This window comes from Leptinotarsa decemlineata, unplaced genomic scaffold, assembly GCF_025532065.1.
Source record: "Leptinotarsa decemlineata unplaced genomic scaffold, Ldec_3_MD MMD2_tig00000505_RagTag_RagTag, whole genome shotgun sequence".
Lineage (NCBI taxonomy): Eukaryota > Metazoa > Arthropoda > Insecta > Coleoptera > Chrysomelidae > Leptinotarsa > Leptinotarsa decemlineata.
Window position 1 is genome coordinate 17,276,041 of NW_027412549.1, and position 21,963 is coordinate 17,298,003.

General features: G+C 37.0%; 1 protein-coding gene and 1 long non-coding RNA gene across 2 annotated transcripts in view; one reads left to right on the forward strand and one right to left on the reverse strand.

Moving 5' to 3' along the window:
- Positions 1-19,865, reverse strand: part of ACC (Acetyl-CoA carboxylase) — a 145,526-nt gene extending 125,661 nt beyond the window's left edge. Inside the window, 3 exon segments of the mRNA XM_074174091.1 lie at positions 6,218-6,371; positions 9,850-9,981; positions 19,710-19,865. Of these exon segments, the coding sequence (XP_074030192.1) occupies positions 6,218-6,371; positions 9,850-9,981; positions 19,710-19,812 (389 nt within the window). The 5' untranslated portion in view covers positions 19,813-19,865.
- LOC141481830 (uncharacterized) lies at positions 17,124-18,351 on the forward strand. Its single transcript, XR_012465203.1, has 2 exons — positions 17,124-17,587; positions 17,649-18,351. It is a non-coding gene; the product is annotated as an uncharacterized lncRNA (long non-coding RNA).
- Positions 19,866-21,963: the final 2,098 nt, after the last annotated feature.

Here is a 21,963-nt window from a genome sequence, read left to right on the forward strand (position 1 = left end):
CATTCAGAACGATTTGAATGGACTTTTGGAACATGTTCCATTGCAAACCCGAAGAGATATGTGGTTTATGCATGATGGCGCTCCTCCTCATTTTAGTTTGATTGTGCGTGACCATCTGAACCATATTTTCCACAATAGATGGATTGGTAGAGGTGGGCCATATTCATGGCCATCGCGGTCTCCGGATTTAAATCCATTGGATTTCTTTCTGTGGGGGCATCTAAAAAGCCTTGTTTACGCTACACCTATTCACACAAGAGATGCATTGTTGAATAGAATAACATTACATTGTGAAGCCATACGAAACGACCCTGGAATGCTATTTCAAGTACAGAGAGGGTGTCTTCGCAGACTAAGAAAATGTATAGAGAGAGAAGGTGGTCATATCGAGCAGTTTCTGTAGCGGATTTTTCATTTCTGTTTGCTCTTGAGGCTCTTGAGTTTCGTTAGTTAAACGTGTTTGCATTATAAAAATTCGTTATGAACATTTTACCTATCATTTCCATTTTCCTTAAAAACTAATATTTTCGAATAATGGTAGACATCTCAGGATAAATGTTGTTGAATTAACGTTATCATTATTATTTCTGCTTTGATAATTATTCATTTCAAATAATGGTGGACGAGCGGGTTTGATGTCGTCGAGTGAAACTACATTTTTATCAAGACTCGTTGCTCCGATCGACTTTCCACACGAGTACTTTTATTCATAAAATTGTCCAAGTAACCTTAATTTGTTGAAAAATATTGAAAAATATCTGTCATTTCAAAGTTTTGGGGTGTGGACCATCGGGGGTAGTCCGTTCCTGACTTTGTAGCAAAACAACTGACTCCTGCATGAAAGCTCATCAAAGGAATTCATTTGTTTAGTCAATTACCAAAATTTGGATGATTTTGAATATTCACTTGAAAAGTTATCAAAGAAAAACTTTTTTCATTTTGTAACTTCGAGGGCCCGTTACTTGGTAACGAAGGATTTTAGGAAAAAAAGTTATATGAAGTACTGGTGATATTTTGACCCCATCTATACATTCCCGAGAGGAAAAGAGGAAGTCCAGGGACACCCTGTATAAAGGTAACTCTGTAGATGATCCTTCAAATTATCGATCAATATCTCTCATTCCTACTAGTATTGCAAAAATAATTGAAAAACTAGTTAAGAAAAGACTCAATGAATTTCTCCTTCGCCATAACATTATAAGGAAAAATCAATTTGGATTCCAGAGCAACAAGAGCACACATGATGCAATATTCTCTTTCCTGTTTGAGGTGTATTCCAATATGAATGATGGAGATGCTGCTGCAGCAGTATTTTGTGACCTTACAAAAGCGTTTGACTGCGTTGATCATAAAATACTGCTAAGAAAGCTGACTATCTATGGATGTAGAGGGATAACACTACGGTGGTTTGAGTCGTATCTCAATGGTCGCAGTAAGATTGTGAAAACGATTAAATGTTCAAACAGTATTGAAATAAATACTGGTGTACCACAGGGATCGGTTCTCGGTCCCATATTGTTCCTGTTGAATATTAACGATTTGATGAACATAAGTATATCTGGAACATTCACTCTTTTCTCTGACGACACCACTATACTATGGCATAGTAAAGGTATAAATATACTCAATTAGACAATAGCTCATGATATACAAAAAATGAAGTCTTGGTGTGATTCCAATCTACTCTCCTTTAATATTTCGAAAACAAATATTATGACTTTCAAATGTTCTCTTCAGAATTTATCTGTAGCGAGCGGTATCATTGAGAACAGAGAGTGTACTAACTTTCTGGGGCTGTATATAAATGGTTGACTGAAATTTGACGCTCACATCAGAAAAATCAAAAGTAAAATTTCCACCGGCTGTTATGCAGTGAGAGTTATTGCTAGAGAACTGGGAGTTTATACTGCAAAAACAGCATATCACGCTTTGGTAGAGTCTCACTTAAGGTACGGTATACCTTTGGGTTATATGACATTTATGTATTCTTTTATATTTATCAACTAACTTTGTCAACAAGATTTTTTCTTTGGACAATAAAGTATATATCAGCTGACCTTTTTTTGAATCGATTATCATATCGATCATGTTTCGAGATTGTTGAGAGCTAGTGACGGTACTTTGCCTATTAATTTAGAGATGTTTCACTGTAGGTATAGTACCTACCACGAGAAACGTTGTTATCAAAATATACAATAATAATTTAAAATTTTACCACATTTCCAAAATTGAGCACTGGCCACACCAAAAGTTATGCGTTGTTTACTTACACTGCACTACACTCAAGTTGGCAGCACTGCAAAACTAATAGGGGAATTCCCTGATATTGTCATCGAACGAGCTAGTCGTAACAACCCAATCACATGAATTATCAAACAATAATAAAATTCTGTACATTTACTTTTAGCACAACATGAAAAAACTTTTTAAAGCACTTTAGATGTGAGTCATTCTTGAGAAAATTTGTTTTGACATTGCTTCGAGTACTAGCTACGTCGAAGCAATGCAATCTATATTTCCAGATATTGAAGCAAAAGCCAAAGATCTGACCGGCTATGAAGAATATCAACAACAGACTTCAAGACGATGCAAGCGGAATACTAAGTACGACCATTTAATCGGCTCTACTCCAGTCGACGACTTTGTTGAAAATGAAACACCTGGACAACGTTTCAAAATGCACGTGTTTTGTCATTATTGATAACTACTGTCTGCTTTATCTAAACGCATGAAAGCATATCATAAAATTTCTGGTGGTTTTGAAGTATTTCGACAGCTACACTCCCTTACAAAAAAAGAGATTTTGGAAAACACCTCAAGTATGGTCAGTGCTTACGAAGACGATTTGGAGAACAACCTAGGCGACGAATTAGTGCGGTGCATCATCTTTTGTGAAAAATTCAAAGCATTTTTTTGAACTACTAGGGACAATCGAAGTCAAAGAGCAGGATCAACTTGTCAGTTTCGACGTGAAAAGTCTATACATCAACGTCCCTGTCAAAGAAACACTTCAAATCATACAGAGGAAGCTATCCGAAGATGGGGATCTGGCTACTCCAAAGTGATGGTGAAACAGGCTTTAGCTCTTGTGGAGCAAGAGCTCCACAAGAAAAAAAAGCTGTCACAACCAGTACTTGTACTTCCCTACATCAGTGGATTGTCGGAAAAGATAAGAAGGATTGGGTCCAAGTGTAACATCAGAACCTGCTTCAGATCTGGGAACACTATCTGTAGCAGCCTCACGAAAATCAGGCCACCAAACGCTGACGGCGATTCCAAGAATTGCATTTATCGGATACCCTGCGAGTGCGGAGTATCATACATTGGTGAAACTAAGAGGACATTGAAAGTTCGCATTGCCGAGCACAAGCAACACACACAGCGAGGAGAAACCAGCAAATCAGGAATAGCAGAGCATGTTTGGACTCATCAACAAAACATCAAGTGGGCTCAAGCTGAAATCATCCACAAGGAGGAACACTGGTTTAGGAGAAAATTCAAAGAAGCCGCATATACACTTTGTCCGTAAAGTATGAAACAAATTCATTTTTAGCTAAACAGGTCATTTTAAGAAATAATCCTGAAACACGTCGATTTTTGATGTTAATTTACCGTATTTTAAAATAATAATCTAATATACAGGGTGAATTACGTTCGAGTAATGACGTCACCGTCATTTTTTTAAAATGGAACACCCCCATTTTGTCTCAATTTTCGGATTACTCTAGCTGATTCCAAAAATGTATTACATATTGATTCCAATTTGTACAGGGTGGACAAAAATACAGTAGTTGTGTGTGTGCTAATAAAGTAACGCGTAACATTCTTTATTAGGTAAATTAACAATATTATCAAAAATACTTATTGTCTAGCGGACAGAATATGCTGGAATACATGACTTTATATTAAATGTTCGAACTGCAGCCCTTGCTGTATTTGACAGTAACCCAAACGGTGTACAAATTCTTGTTGAACCTTGTGTATGGTTTCTTGCGTAATATTGTTTATTTCTGTTCGAATTTTCACTCGTACATCTTCAATATTTGCTGCTTTCGTTTTATAAATAACATTCTTCAGATGGCCCCACAGAAAATAATCCAAAGGATTTAAATCTGGTGACCTCGCTGGCCACTCAGTAGGTCCACGTCTACCAATCCACCTGTTCGGAAAAATTTCATCTACGTACCTTCTAACATCTACAGCATAATGTGGAGGTGCACCATCCTGTTGAAACCATAAACTTTCATCAAAACCTCCAAGATTACGTCTGCTGGGAAATAAATTACGTAAAGTAGGTACGATATACCCCCTTAAAAACGCAAGGTACTTTGCCCCGTTTAAATTACCTTCGATAAAGTAGGGTCCAATGATTCGATTTCGTACAATTCCAGCCCATACATTTACCTTTTGAGGGTATTGTGTATGATGCTCACGCATCCAGTGGGGGTTTTCTTTTGCCCAGTATCTACAATTCTGACGGTTAACCTCACCATTTAACGTGAAAGTGGACTCATCAGAAAAAATAATGTTTTGTATCAAGAGAGGGTATCGGTGACATTTATCCATCATTTCTTCGCAGAATTGGAGTCGTCTATCGGGATCATCTTCCTTTAATTCTTGCACAAGTTTGATTTTATAAGGATGCCATTTTTCAAGCTTCAATAGTTTGTGTACCGTTGTTTTGCCAACACCGATTTCGCGACTAACTTTACGAACAGAAGTGTGCGCATCTTCTTCGAAACTCAGTAAAACATCTAATGCTGTATCAGCATTTGCAGGGGGACGACCTGATTTGCGTACATTTGCAACCGTACCAGTTTCTCGAAATTTCGTTTCAAGCTTACTGACTGTTGGACGCGTTATAGGTCTTTCTGGATATTTATCATTAAACAAATTGCACACTTCCATCTGAGTTCGCGATCTGTCTCCATACCCAATCATCATAAGTATTTCAATTCTTCGTTTTACACTTAACTCCATTTCTACTTTCAATTAAATCTAAGCAATCATTCGAATATTCACGAATACCAAAAATATTGTAGTACTAAACTGTCACTGAACATCAATAAATTACTAAACAAATAATGATATTTCACAAAAAACTAGACGAATATGTTTTTTATAAATGTAGATAAGAAATATTTTCTTTCATATTCTGTCTGCTAGACCACAAGTACCAAACATGTTTGGAAACAGTTCATTTTTATTACTCTAAACATGTAGCAAACTACAGGGTGTTACATTTGAACCAATTGCCGCTAGACAATAAGTATTTTTGATAATATTGTTAATTTACCTAATAAAGAATGTTACGCGTTACTTTATTAGCACACACACAACTACTGTATGTTTGTCCACCTTGTACCAATTGGAATCAACATGTGATACATTTTTGGAATCAGCTCAGCTAGAGTAATCCGAAAATTGAGACAAAATAGGAGTGTTCTATTTAAAAAAAATGACGGTGACGTCATTACTCGAACGTAATTCACCCTGTATATTAGATTATTATTTTAAAATACGGTAAATTAACATAAAAAATCGACGTGTTTCAGGATTATTTCTTAAAATGACCTGTTTAGCTAAAAATGAATTTGTTCCATACTTTACGGACACAGTGTATGTTGTCCAACAATGCATTTAGTCAAGCTAGCGTAGAGATACGCAACATATGGAAACCTCTAATCAAGCAGAACACGACCAACTCCCGCCAAACGGGCAGCCTCCTCGAAAACCGATGAAGCGGAGAGAGGGAAGAGGGGATAGGTGAAAGCGCTGGAATGACCTATAAATAGTCAGATCTCGGAAGTCCAGTTATCACCCGAAGACGATTGTGGATACTAACAATCGAAACGTCGTGTAGTAACTTGGTTTGGTATCTTTTAATTTTTAATTTCTTGTTAATATTTTTCAATTTTCATCTCGTGTTAATAAGTTCTATTTTTATTTTTATTTTTTGGTTATTGCTTGTATTTTATTTCATTATAATTTCAGTTTTTTGCTCAATATATTGTTATTTTTCAGCTAAGCTTTTTATATTTTTGAACATTTTTTCTGGATTTCAAATCAATTTATATAATATTAGACAATGGAAGTATTCATTTACACTTGTATACCTATATTTCGCTGACCCAGCGACTCTATTTAAAAAGGAAAGCTTAGACATCTCATCAAAAGGTAGAATCATGCAGTAGGTATAAGAAAAATTTAAACTCACTTCAGTCGCTTTCTTCTTTCAATCAATTCAGCTTGAGCAGAGGGCGACCATCCATTATGACCCCCTTGTCCATCGGAAGGGGCAGCAGGGGGTACGCTGTCCACCTCATCGCCAACTTGAGGAAAATCGTCATATTTTTCTGTGTCTTCATCACCTGATGAAGATAATTAAGGAAGTTTTGTACAAATATTGGCTGTGAACATATTCTTAAAGTATTTGCTATTCGCCTATTTTTCACTATCCGCTCTCTTTAGGTTTCATCAGAAATAGTTCCGGTATGGAAGTTTTAAATGGAACACGCTGTATACATACATTCTGGAAAGTTTCTAGGAGATTCTAGGCCTAGATCATTTATTTGCATTTACAATTACAAAGTTTTAGTCACTAGAATAGTAGATAGAAATGAGACAATTTGGCAAAATTACATTTTCGTGTCCAAGTTTCATTTTTGAAATGGCGATCATTTTTTAACAAGAACTTTTCGAACCAGAGATATATTTGCCAATATGACGGTACTAATTTATTTGCGATTGCATTGAGAATAAGAATATAAATTAAATATTGATAAGACAAATAGTGGATAATAATTTTATTACTGTTGTGAAGTATGCCATTTTTTTAAGGACAAAACACACAAAGAAATGAGCGGATCAATATTTTAACAGACAGCAAGAGCGCACTAGGGGCTCTGACAAATCCGAAGGTGACATCAAAACTGGTCTGGGAATGCCACGAAGAACTGAATGAACTTGCAAACAGAAACAAATTAACTTTGTACTGGGTGCCAGGGCATTCAGGAACCACAGATAATGATAAAGCTGATGAATGCGCTAGACACGGATCATCAACTTCATATATGGGTCCTGAACTAGCTCTGGGGGTACCAAAATCATTGGTACGAAACTAGATTAGGACATGGACCAATAAGAAGCACACAGAGTACTGGACAAAAGTACCTGGCAACAAACACAGTAGAACCTTCATTAGGGAACCGTCCGAGAAAAAAACCGAAGAACTACTTTAATATAGTGGGGATCGGCTCAGAATAATTACAGGACTACTAACCGGTCATTGTCCCCTTAGAGGACACCTGAATAAAATGGGGCTGTACAACGAAGACCTCAGCTGCAGATTATGTAACGAAGGGATAGAATCAGCTCTACACATCTTATGCGAATGTGAGGCACTGAATCACAGAAGAATATGACGAACATCCAACACGGAACCTGTACAAATTAGTACAGGGAACGAGACTGATGGAATGGGTGTCATGAGAAGATGGGAGAATAATAGCAATAAGCCCAAGAGGTTGCAGTGTTTTCTGGAGACTTACACTAAATGGACAAATCAGAAAAGCTCCCAAGGGACCCCAAAAAAAAGGACAAAACACAAACACTACAGGAAAATCCTTAAGACGCTCTCAGAGCAGTGCCTGTGCGAAAGTGGCGATTCACATTGGATTTGAATCGCTGGAGATTAAATCCATTTGGGAAAACGTTCTCAGAAAGTTTATTCCACATGAACGAGGTTCTCCAGATGAAAGAGTTCTTAAACAGTGGAGTTCGTGGTGTAGTGAGTTGAACCTCAAAACGATGAGCAGCCACAGCCCGTCGTGTATTTCTGATATGTACCGTTCTTGGTGGAATCAATGTGGAACACTGGAATCACTGGAACACTTTCCGTGAAAGTATTTATAGGAGCGAGACAAATCTCCAACCTTTCTTCAATGTTCCAGGCTATCAAAGTTGCCCGTGATGTTCGCATCTCCAATCAGCATCTGGAAGACTCTCTGAGGGGGTTAGCCCACGTGTTCCCTAATGCATTGTCGAACTCTTTAGAGCATGTCTCACAGGAAGTTACTTTCAATGAGGGGGGGAAGAGCAACTAGATAGCGTTGCGATGGGGAGTCCACTCAGCACAGTGATAGCAAATTATTTCATGGAACACTTTGAAGGGAAGGCGATAGACACTTTTGAATTGAAGCCAATCTTGAGGCTACATTACGTGGATGACACCTTCGTCATCTGGAAACATGGAAGAGACGCCTTTAACCGTTTCCTAAACCACTTGAACGCCTAACACCCGAGCATAGAATTCACCATGAAGATTGAGCAGGACCAACGGATAGCTTTCCTAGATGTACGAGTAGAACGATGTGGTACCAGACTAACCCACAAAGTGTATCGAAAACCCACACACATAGATAGATACTTGCACGCACTATCGAACCACCATCCTAGCCAAAAGAGAGGAGTCATCTCCACTCTAACGGAACGGGATCGGATAATATGTGAACCAGAACCAGAAGGGAACTGAAATACCTTGAAGTGACCTTGAGATCGAATGGATACAGTGCCTCCGAGACCAGAAAAGCCATGAAACCGAAGGGCACCACGGTTCAGAAAGCGAAAAAGGATCAGATGGTTGCACGCGCATATCTACCGTTTATCCTTAGGGTCACGGACAGAATTAGAAAACTATTGGGCAAACACGGCATCGAAACAGTCTTCAAAACCACGAGGAAGATACAAAAAAGCCTCAGGTCGGCTAAAGACAAAAGAGACCCATTATCAGCAGCAGGGGTCTATCGCATACCGTGCACGTGTGGAAAGGTATATATCGGAATCACCAAACGATCCATGGGAACAAGACTAAAAGAGCATAAAAAGAACTGCAGACTAGGCTAAACGGACAAGTCAGCTGTGACAGAACACGCACTTAGTGAAGGAGACCACAGAATTTTGTTTGAAAACACAGAACTAACTGCCCCAAACCAGGGATACCATAGCCGACTGGTACGGGAGGCAATAGAGATCCACAAACACACGGAGAATTTCAACAGAAAAGAGGAAGCGGTAAACCTCAAACGAATATGGAACTCCATTTTAAGGAATTCGAGAATAACGAACAGGACAACAAGCAGAGAGATTGTTAATGTTCCAGGTTCAAGTGCAGGTATGACTACAGGTACAAGAGCAGATACGAGTACAGGTACAAATTCAGGTACAGATACAACGGATTACCTGACAAGGCATAAATACGCCTTACGAAGTCTTAAAGATAGTCATCGGACAGCAAGCCATGATGGTTAAACCTCTGAAGAAGCTAGCCACTCGCGGCAGTGAAACGTCAGGAAGAAATTCCAAAAATCCACAGCTTTCAAACTCGAAAAACAATGACACTGAAAACCTCAGTCGTGAAAGTCTAAACCATTTTGTCAATAAAGGAAGGGTTGGAGACAATATGGCTCTCATCAGTGTTGAAGGTAAAAGTATTCGAGAGATATTCATCGACGGCATGGAACGTTCTTTCAGGAAGCTGGAGAGCCATACACAAAAATGATCCGACAAGCCATAGCATCGAAGTTTGACCGGCAAACCCTCATGCCACACACGGTCAAAGGCCTTACAAATATCAAGAATTCATAGAACTTTTAGAAGTATAACGCCGAAATTCCGGCAAAACCATTTCCAGAGAAACCGGAAGTGAGCGAAAAGTAAAAGATATGCGAAAACGTATCTCTTCATATACCACTTAGCTATTCCAAATCTCATCCGGTATAAAAACAAATTTGATATTGAATTATAGTTCTACGATGATGATATTCAGTTTATCGCTGAAAAATTACTTACCTATTACCCAGTGTCCGTTTACTGATTGTCTTCGGTTTTCGGTCATGGTTGAGTTGAACTGTTCAACCTTACTAGTTTCATCCAGTTGTTTCGACTTCGGTGTGTCGAATTCTAATTTTGAAAAGTATTTTTCTGTAACAAAAAAATAACCGCTGATGTTTTGCTGGAAAGAGCAACGAACTTCTCCGAGAAGAATCAAAGGCTTGTAAAAATGAATGTCGGGTTCAAAGGTTAGATATTAAAGTTGTTAAACCTACGTCATATCATATTGAAGAAAAGAGAATTGAAAATTTCTATTTTTTTACCACTTTTATTTGTAACTAACGTTACTGCAGTTTCGTCCTATAAGAACATTTTCAAACTTATACATTAAATGTATAAGTAAGTTAGAAACGGGCATACTTATACATTAAATGTATAAGTAAGTCAGAAACGGACATATTTATACATTAAATGTATAAGTAAGTCAGAAACGGACATACTTATACATTAAATGTATAAGTAAGTCAGAAACGGACATACTTATACATTAAATGTATAAGTAAGTCAGAAACGGACATGTAATCGAAAATTTCAAAGAACACGTCACCTAGTCCCATACAATAATACAGTTTACTCTCGAAAGCGTTCCGTACATTATTCAAGATGTCCGGAGTCAGCATACGGCATTCCAAAACCATTCTCTGTCGCAAGTCTTCTAGATTTGTAGGCTTAGCAGAGTATACTTTCGACTTCAGGTGTCACCACAGAAAAAAGTGCATCGGTGTGAGATCAGGTGATCTAGCTGGCCACTCCACTGGACCCCTTCTGCCGATCCAATACATTGAAAAACGTTCGTCCAAAAACTGTCTCACCTGAACATCAAAATGGGGGGGCTGCACCATCCTGCTGGAATGTTATTTCATTTTCTACTAAATTGTCATCATTTTCTGAAATTTGTGTAATCATAAGATCTACACAGTCTTGTAATAGATATAAGTATGTATCTCCATTGAGATTACCTTAAATGAAGAATGGTCCAACAATTTGATTACCAAGAATGCCGGGCCAGACATTCAATTTTTGTGGAGTTTGTGACAATTATCTCTATTCACTTCACCATTCAACATGAAACAACTTTTGTCTGAAAAACATGTATTGTATAATAACTTTGGGTTTACTGGTCAATTTCTCGCTGAACACCTCACAAAACTGAAGTCGACGATCAGGATCATCTTAGTTTAATTCCTGAACTAGCCTTATTTTGAAAGGATGGAATTTGTAGGCTTTCAAAATCCGAATAACACTTGTAGCTGATACACCAGACGCTCTGGCTACTTGTCTGATAGATTGTTGATTATCCATTTGTACATGTCCTAAAACTGCAAGTTCAACTCCCGTCATTTCTGACAGGACGGGATACTTCATGTTTTCTGTTGTGAACAGAACCTGAAGTTCGAAACTTATCCATTAACTGTTTAACGTATTGATGGCTCACGTTATGGTCTGGATGATGCGTATTATAAATTCTTGCAGCAGCTTTAGCACATTAATTATTTCGAAAATAGGTTGCAACAATTTCTGTTCTTTCTTTAGTAGAATAAACTATTTGGAACACAGTGAACAAGGACAGTGACGGCTCGTGCATTGGAGAACAGGGGAGGCTAAAGTAATAAAGACTATATACACACAGAAAAGCCCACCGGAGGCGCGAATATTGTTTGGGGTAGCTCACTTATTTGAAGCAAAATACGTAATATTTGCATAAATGCAAACAAAAATTGTGTATTGCCGAAAATTATACGTATACAACTGACCATCAAGAAACACTAAAACGATATTCCGAAATATTTTTCAGTCCCGGTCCGTCACGGCATCCCGTCCGAATTAAATCACAACAAACGCACTCGTACAGTAACGAAGACCAACTGGAGGCTAGCCTCCTCTATCGCTATAATTTCTGCAACTAAAATTACAAATCGGGACGTATGTCGCTGGCTGGATCGGTCTCGCGGAGCTTATGTTTTTTAAAGCGGTCGGAGACTTGGCTCCCTTGCAACGTATCAAAGTATGGCATTTATTATTTCGGGTTGATGGTTTCTTCGTTATTCGTTCGTGGGCGGTGCGTTTGAGGTTTGTTGATGCAGGATACAGTGTGGTACGTGCTACGTAGTGAGTGATAGTGTTTTTTCGGGGGCAGAAATACGTTTACTACTAATTAAATAAATTCTACAAATCTAGAAGACCTGCGACAGAGAATTATTCGGGAATGCTGATTTCTGACTCCGGACATCTTCAATAATGTAAGGAACGCTTTCGAAAGTAGACTGTATTATTGTAAGGAACTAGATGGAGGTTATTTTGAATACTTTACTTTTGTTGATTTTTTCAATAAAATGAGCGACAGCGAATTTTCTGTTTTTTCTTAAATAAAAAGTTCAACATTTAATTTCTCAATATTAACCAATTTCGAAAAAAAAATAGAGGTAATAGGGGTACAAAAGACCTTTCAAATGATGTATCACTCGACCCCCCATGCCATTGAAAAAAATAGGGGTGGATAGTTGGTGACCGCAGGGGGGTGAAGTTTCGGATATGGTTTCCATATCAAAAAATTGACGTGTTCTTTGAAATTTTCGATTACCCGTCCGTTTCTGACTTTCAGAGGGGAGTCAAGTTTTCGTTGGAACGCACTGTATAATAAAATAAATAGAATGTTATAATAATTCAGTACATTTTTTTATTTGAATCTAGCCCGCTTACACATTCTGAATTTAATATGTGGCCCTCTGCAAAATTGATTTTGACCCCTCTGACCTAGGTTAGGGGTCTCCAAACTACGGCCCGCGGGCCAAATCCGGCCCGCCAGTATCATGAATCTGGCCCTCGACAGCCAATGATTACCTAATTGTTGTTACTATTGCTGTGATAAGTTGAAGAAGAAACACAGAACGATAATTACTCGGTTTTATTTACTTGCAAGGTAAAACTAAACGACAGAAATGATGACAAAGAAAACTTAACTTAAGTTTAAGCATATTAATAACTATATTAATAACTAACAAATAATTGAAATGAATCACAGTAAAACAAAAACACTAATGAGATTTATGTAATTGTGATTTTACACCGACAATAACTTTGTAGTTGTGGATAAATTTTTCTTGTACCAATTATCAAAAAAGATTTAAGATGCTCATCGGGTAATTGAGATCTGTAAACATTCTTTGTGTACTTCATCTTGGAAAACGTTTTCTCACACAAGTAAGTAGTACCAAAAACAGAAAACAATCCACGAGTAAGTTTATGCAAATTATCGAATTGTTCCAGTGGAAGACTCTTATAAAATTCCAACAAAGATAAATTTTGATATTTGTTCTTAAGCATATCACTGCACCGTAAATCAATAATTTCCATTTGGACTTCCGGAGCCAGGGTTTCATATCAGAATCAAAAGAATTTTGAAAAAGCTTAATTTCATTCGCAATGACATCAAAATCTGAAAAATGAGTATCAAAATTTATCTTCAAAACACTCAAAGTTTCGATTGCTAAATTGACGGGAAATTCAGTCTCTGTAGGGTGGCTGAATATTTCACATGTTTCAAAATGTGTGAAACATTTTTTACGTAATTGCGATTGAAATAGTATTATTTTCTGCCTGAAGGATTTGATATTGGTGTATAAATCAGGGAGAAGCTGATTTTCTCCTTGCAATCTCAAATTCAATTCGTTCAAATGATTTGTCAAATCGACATAGAAGGCTAACTTCCACATCCATTCACTATTTTATAAATCGGTAAAAGGGCGCTGCTTCCCATTTAAAAAAATTTCGATCTCTGCTCGAAGTTCAAAAAAGCGCTTAAGGACTTTTCCGCAACTAAGCCAGCGTACGGCAGTATGATATGGTAAATTATTTTCTCCAATCTGTTGAATAAACTCGCGGAATTGTCGGTGATTCAGCCCAGTGGATCTGATGAAGTTAACAACTGATATGACTGGTTTTAGAACTTCAGACATATCCAAACATTTTCCGCACAAGGACTGTTGATGAATGATACAATGTAAGACTAATGGTTTTGAATCACCATCATTTTCGACAGCCTTTGACACGAGTGCAACCACTCTTTTATTTTTACCATACATATTTTTGCCTCCATCAGTTGTTATAGATTTCAAATTTCTCCATCGAAGGTTATTTTTATTAATGGTATTTTCAACTCCCTTAAAAATATCTGCCCCAGTTGTCGTGCCGTGAATACTATCAATATCAAGAAGTTCTGTATACACTTCATAGCTTTCATCTACTCCGCGAATAAAAATCAAAACCTGAGCAGTATCTGACATATACGTTGACCCATCCAATGCTAGAGAAAACCACTCATGATGTCCATTTTAGTCAGACAGTTGAGATGATATATTTTCTGCGACGTCTTGCACCTTTCGAGCCACGGTGTTTGCTGACAAACTGACACTTTCAAATAAATTTTCGGGGCATATTTCTTCGGCTACTGCAGTCAAGCATTCTTTTATCATTTCTCTATCGGTGAAAGGTTTGCCACGTTTTCCGATTTCAAGAGCCACACGATAGCTGGCGCGAGTTGCAGACTCTTGTTCAGTATTCGCTTTGGTAAACAAAGATTGCTGCGATTTGAGTCCGCGTTTCAAAGCTTCAAATTTTTTCTTCCGCAAACTTACTGTATACTTGGAGTAACTTTGAAGATGTTTCGATTCATAGTGTCGTTTAATGTTGTCTTTGAGAACAGCTATGGTTTCATTACAAATTAAACATAGCGCCTTATTACTGGGCTCAATCACAAAATACTGAAAGTTCCATTATACTTGGAACGTTCTGCATTCACTGTCGATTTTTCGCTTCTTTTCCATACAAACAAATCACACATAAAAACAATAAGTCAAATCAAAATACTTTTATTGACGGGTGTTACTTTATTCACAATAGACAGTTTCGCTTCCTTCACCTTTCCTACGCAGACTAACTCGCAGTTGCGCCGCTTGCCTTTTTATATGCAATTATTACTGCCATCTCGAGGTGATCGGAATACACTAGCTAGAACCAGAACTTTCTCGAACCAACGCGGTAATTCCAAATATTTAATTACGCCTAATGCCACCTGGCGGGTAGCTGAAAAAGATTGTACATAGTACCACTACTCGCCACTAGATGTCGTTAAGTGTCACAATACATAATAATAATTGAAATGCAAAAAAAGCGTAAGTTTGCTTAGGTCACGCACTTTGCGACTATCCTAGTCTAGAAATATAGTTGAGGACAGAAATTGGCCCTTGGAACAAACTGAAAAAATCATTATGGCCCGAAGGCTTCAAAGTTTGGAGACCCCTGACCTAGAGCATACATTACTTCTACATCATTAATAATGACGTATTCGATGGGCTCCACGCAGAAAAGCCGTGGCGGACATTTCAACGATGTTATAATCTACACATAGGCCTTTCAAACGAATAAGACATTGCGATGATATCTCACACTTTGTTTCATTTAAATTACTGAAACACCCTATATAACAAAATGGTTTAGACTTTCACGGTTGAGGTTTTCAGTGTCGTTGCTTTCCGAGTTTGAAAGCCGTGGGTTTTTGGAATTTCTTCCAGACGTTTCGCTGGCGCGAGTGGCTAGCTTCTTCTGAGGTTTAACCATCATGGCTTGCTGTCCGATGACTACCCTTTTAGGCTTCGTAAAGCGTATTTATGCCTTTTCAGGTAATCAGTTGTATTTGTACCTGAATTTGTACCTGTATTCGTACCTGCACTTGAACCTGGAACATTAACAATCTTGCTACCTGCTGTCCTGTTTGTTATTCTCGAATTCTTTAAAATGGGGTTCCATATTTGATTGAGGTTCACCGCTTCTTCTTTTCTGTTGAAATTCTCCGTGTGTTTGTGGATCTCTATTGCCTCCCGTACCAGTCGGCTATGGTATCCCTGGTTGGGAGCAATTAGTTCTGTGTTTTCAAACAAAATTCTGTGGTCTCCTTCACTCAGTGCGTGTTCTGCCACAGCTGACTTGTCTATTTGGCCTAGTCTGCAGTTCCTTTTATGCTCTTTTAGTCTTGTTCCCATAAATACCTTTCCACAAGTGCACGGAATGCGATAGACCCCTGCTGCTGATAATGGGTCTCTTTTGTCTTTAGCCGACCTGAGGCTTTGTTGTATCTTCCTCGTGGGTTTGAAGACTGTTTCGATGTCATGTTTGCCCAATAGTTTTCCAATTCTATCCGTGACCCTTGGGACAAACGGTAGATATGCGCGTGCAAGCATCTGATCCTTTTTCGCTTTCTGAACCATGGTGCCCTTCGGTCTCATGGCTCTTCTGGTCTCGGAGGTACTGTATCCATTCGATCTCGAAGTCACTTCCAGGTATTTCATAAATGAAAGGTATGAATAAATATAGGTATTTAAGAATTACACTATACTTTTCTGTACAGTACATACATACATGAAGTGTAATCTTATAAATATTATCTGACCGATTCAAGGTACCTATGTAAATTATAATAATATACAAACTGTTCAAGTAGAAGTTATTTATATGTAATACAAAGCCTTTAGGAGTAGTTGTTTTAGAACAAACCCACCTTCATTTTTGTGAACGGATTACTTAAATGTGAAAGATACTATAGATACACATACATGCATGCATGCATGTATGTATGTATGTTTGTGTGTAGATACCACTAATACATTTTTTACAATCAATTACATTTTTATTTGAGAGTTTCAGTTACTAACGTTTGTGAGTCGCTTGTTGAGTATGGTTTCTTTTAATCTGATTGATCAATTTTTCTATTCAAGCGAGTTAATACATAATTTCAAACTGAATTTGATCATATTTGGAATTTAGACGACTCCAAATACAAGTTCAAGAACAAATTCAAACAATATGAACTTAGGCCCATATCTTGGGCCTAAGTTGTTTAATACATTGCCAAATGATATTAAAAATGAGGTCTGCGCACACCGTTTCAAAAAAAAATCTTAAACATTATGTACAAAATACAAGCAGAAACTATTTTCATGAAATTATAGAGAGTTAAATCAAATAGACAATGGATTAAAATGAATAGAATAAAAAAAAAGTATAAATTCTTCAATGTAGATATTTTAGTATGTTTTTGCTTTTAGATTTTAATTTTAGATCATTTTATTAGATGAACTTATACACTCTGTGTATGTATATTTCGTTTCAATTAGTAATGTCTTATGTGTTTCTTTTAAAACTTACAAACAAGTACTTGTACTTCGTAAGCTGTAAATTTTGTAACGTGAAAAGTTGACTTTTATCAACAATCCAAAGCACTTGTTACGAAATGTATCATTTAATTGTGGAAATCATAAAATACATGTATACAATTTCAGAGTTCCAATCTAGTAAACATCAGCTATTTTATTTTCTTGATAACTCTGTATTTCATTGCATAGTTGATATAGTCTGGGGAAGAGAAAAAGAAACGAATTATTATTAATGAAATAAAATTCTCAAAAAGAAGGAATGCTCAATGAATACTTCATTCAAAGGAGAAGTATTGCCATTGGAGTACACCAAATTTCGTCAACGTGTACGTCACGGCGCAAAGGACGAGTTTGTGTTAATACTTCTGGTCGGAGGTCAACCTGAAAGGATTTTGGGTGACGGTTGAGAAACGAAAGTAGAGTGTGTCACGTCAGTTACCATTTTTGTGTTGGGCATTATTTTAGTGGAAGCCTTTCCCTTAGAGGAGGTGAGTTTTTTAACCATTTGATTTCTGGAACCAATATCACAACCGAGATCACTTTCTGTAGATCTGCCGGTTTCCATTAAGCTACGGACAAGTACAGCCTTTGGTATTTTCCAAGAAGCGTGGGTCGTCCAACCATCTCGAACATTTTTGTTCTGGTTTGGAACCTTTTGGATCCCCAAATACCGTCTTTTGCTGTCGACCAGTTTTGAAAAAAAAAAGAAAAGTCGAATTGCTCCAGTTCGACATATATCTTTCGAATCCAAGATATTTATAGTATCGCCTGACAACTGAACTGTTTCGTTTTCTAACCCTCCAGACTACATCCAGAATCTACTCGACCTCTCAGACAGCCTGTTGCTGATAACATCCAGAAAAGAAGGACTCATTTGGTGAGGAATTTCCAATTTTTACATCGGAGTTGATTTCCACTACACAGACAACCTATTTTTGGAAACCAACTATATACCTGGTGTTTCCTTTTTGAATTATATGCCTACATGCATGTAACGTTTCAAAAATTATTTCCAACGTTTCAAAAATTATTTCCAACGTTTCAATAATTATTTTGTGTAGACGTAATGAAAGTCATATGAATTTACTTTATAACGTTGTTTTGTAAGATCCTACTGCAGCTGCAGCGGCGTCGTATTATTTCATTTGTTGTATTACTGAATCACATCCTTTTTGTAATGAAAACAATAACCGCTTTTTGTCTACCATATTTTGGTTTAGTCTGCAGCAACTATTAAATAATTTTCTGACTATGTATATTTTTACTTCTTGATTTTAGCAAAATCAAATCAAGTGGCGCCCCATCCAAAAAAAGGTTGTTCCACAAAATAAAAAACCCACGACCACTGCTCTCCCAATATATTGACTGCCGTTAGCAACTTGTTACCTTTTTTTGAAATTCTCTATTAGCCGTGGACTTTCCTTCGATCATCATTAAAAAATATCAGAAAGAGATAATAATTTATTCACCGTTAGTTTTAGAAATTTGTTTTCAAATTACAATTTTGTACTATTATCCTTGTGTGTGAATAAATATTATTATTGTTATCACCGTAGTGTGCGCAGGTCAGGCCCTATCCCCCGAAGCCCCGATACATTCGGGAGGGCGCGCCAGCATAATCAACCAATGACCACTCCCCACACCGTGGGGTAAGTGATCATTGGGTCCGAGAATCATGTGCCCTGAGCAAACACAGTGAGCCAAGAATGACAGCCTTCTGCATCTGTGCGGCTAAGATTTCTGCCTTAATGCGGCAAGCCGGTATGATTTTGAGATTCGAGAGTAGAGAAGACATCATTCCACCAAGGACTCCAACAATCAGAACGACCATCTTGACACAGTGATCTGGATAGAGTCTGCGGAGTTCGAAGAGAAAATCTCGATATTTTATCCGTTTTTCCTCCTCTTTTCTGACGATATTCGTCTCGCCAGGAGCTGAAAACTCCACGACAAATATCGTTTTGGTCTGGTGGTCGAGAAGGACTACATCAGGCTTATTAGCTTGTATGAGCCTGAGGGTGGGGAACGAATAGTTCCAATAAATTCGGCACTTCTCGTTCCCCACAACGGATTCAATATCCCCCGGAGCGTAGGGCAACACCGGTGTCTCGTCATTATTATTATTATTATTTTTTTTTCACCGTAGTGTGCGCTGGTCAGGCGCACACTATTATTATTATTATTATTATTATTATTGTTATTAATATTCATACGAGGTTTAGTTGAATATAAGTCCCTTCCAAATGAAATTAAAGAATGTGATACACTTGTATCGTTTAAGAAAAAACTCTCAAAATATCTGTGATTGTTATGAATGTAGTTATATTGTATTACAGATTTTCAGCTGAATTGAGTCAGTTGTTGTATAGTTTTGATAATTATATTAAGTACCTCAATCTTACTTTATTTATTGTTAGTAAGGTATTTTATTCTAAATTTATTCACGGATTCATTTATTGCATTAAGTTTTGATATAGTGTTCATTTAATAATCATTTATTGTAGAATTAAAACTCTATATTGTGAATATTAGGATTAGGATTATTCCTATTCAATAAAAAGACTATTATTATTATTATTTTTACAGAATGAATATTTGAGAAAAACTTACGATTTTTGTAATACCTGATTCGTTTCGTAAGGTTGGCAATAATCCAGAAAGTACTAACTAATGCAGCAACAAACTCCCACCTGAATATAAAGTAAGGGATCATTCACCAGTGAGACGATCTTCAACACTAAAATTCGACTTATTTGTAATAAACGTTCTGCTTAATTGATTCTGATAACCTTGCAAAGAACTCGTACAAAATACCCTTGATTGACTTTACAACCTAGTAGGAAAATGATGCGTGATAAGAAGTTCATGGCAGTCATACGTTGATGTGGTGTTAATGATAATGAACATGTGCTTATCAAAATTGTACTTCGATAGTTCAGCATTACAACCAATGGTAGAGACTCTGGACAGAACAGCGATCTTGAAACTGTATGCAAAATATTTCTTTTACCAGTTCATCAATAATCGAATGCGGGGATTTGATAACCTTATGGAACAGTATTCGAGATTTTAACTTTTGTTATTGCAAAACAAACTACAACAATAACAGCAATTCTGTCAATTTTTCTATAAAGGAAAATCACGAACATCTTCAAGAAACAGTTTATTGTGAGATTTTCACTACATCGATATTGGGTACTCTTCCGTCTACTCAAAAATTAAATGAAACATTCCTGAACCCATAAATCAAATCCAAATTTCATATGAACATCGCAAAATGGAGTAAGCAGATTGATCATTTCCCAATTGTCTCAGAAGATGCAGAGGAAAATAAACAAGTTCTGGAATTATCTTTCTCTCACAAATTCAAAAAAACCACCATGAATATATCTGATTCAGTTTCAAGAAATTTATCTTCAAATTCCTCATTCCGTTGGTCCAATGATGGAAAGAATCATAACTACAACACAAAATCATCACTACAACACAATTATATCAGTGATACATTCCTCAATCAAACCCCTTTGGCTTAATGGGTTGAATAATATTGGTAACACCTGTTTCATGAACAATGTTTATCGAATACGAGATGGTTACTGGACGATATCAATACTAATATTTCCAGTACGGAGGGTGCTTTAATCAAAGCTTTCGCAGAAATTATCAAGAAATTGTGGTCAGAAGATTCATTTGATAGAGCAGTGAACACAGTCTCCTTAAAGAGTTAGATTCAGAGTTTTGCCCCTCGATTCATGGGTCATGCGTATCAAGACGCCCAGGAGTTCCTTCGTTATCTTTCAGAACAGAGGTCTCCAAACTACGGCCCGCGGGCCAAATCCGGCCCGCCAGTATCATCATTCTGGCCCGCGACAGCCAATGATTACCTAATCGTTGTTACTATTGCTGTGATAAGTTGAAGAAGAAAACACAGAATGATAATTACTCGGTTTTATTTACTTGCAAGGTAAAACTTAGCAACATAAATGACGACAAAGAAAACTTAACTTAAGTATCTAAGTTTAAGCATATTAATAACTAACAAATAATTGAAATGAATCACAGTAAAACAAAAACACTAATGAGATTTATGTAATTGTGATTTTCCACCGACAATACTTTATAGTTGTGGATCAATTTTACTTGTACCAATTATCAAAAGAGATTTAAGATGCTCATCGGTTAATTGAGATCTGTAAACATTCTTTGTGTGCTTCACTTTGGAAAACGTTTTCTAACACAAGTAAGTAGTAGCGAAAACAGAAAACAACCCACGAGCAAATTTATGCAAATTATCAAATTGTTCCAGTGGAAGACTCTTATAAAATTCCAACAAAGATGAATTTTGATATTTGTTCTTAAGCATATCACTGCACCGTAAATCAATAATTTCCAGGATTTCAATGTCAGAATCAAAAGGATTTTGAAAAAGCTTAATTTCATTCGCAATGACATCAAAATCTGAAAAATGAGTATCAAAATTTATCTTCAAAGCACTCAAAGTTTCGATTGCAAAATTGACGAGAAATTCAGTCTCTGTAGTGTGGCTGAATATTTCACATGTTTCAAAATATGTGAAACATTTTTTACGTAATTGCGATTGAAATAGTATTATTTTCTGCCTGAAGGATTTGATATTGGTGTATAAATCAGGGAGAAGCTGATTTTCTCCTTGCAATCTCAAATTCAGTTCGTTCATATGATTTGTCAAATCGACATAGAAGGCTAACTTCCACATCCATTCACTGTTTTCTAAATCGGCAAAAGGACACTGCTTCTCATTTAAAAAAATTTCGATCTCTGCTCGAAGTTCAAAAAAGCGCTTAAGGACTTTTTCGCAACTAAGCCAGCGTACGGCAGTATGATA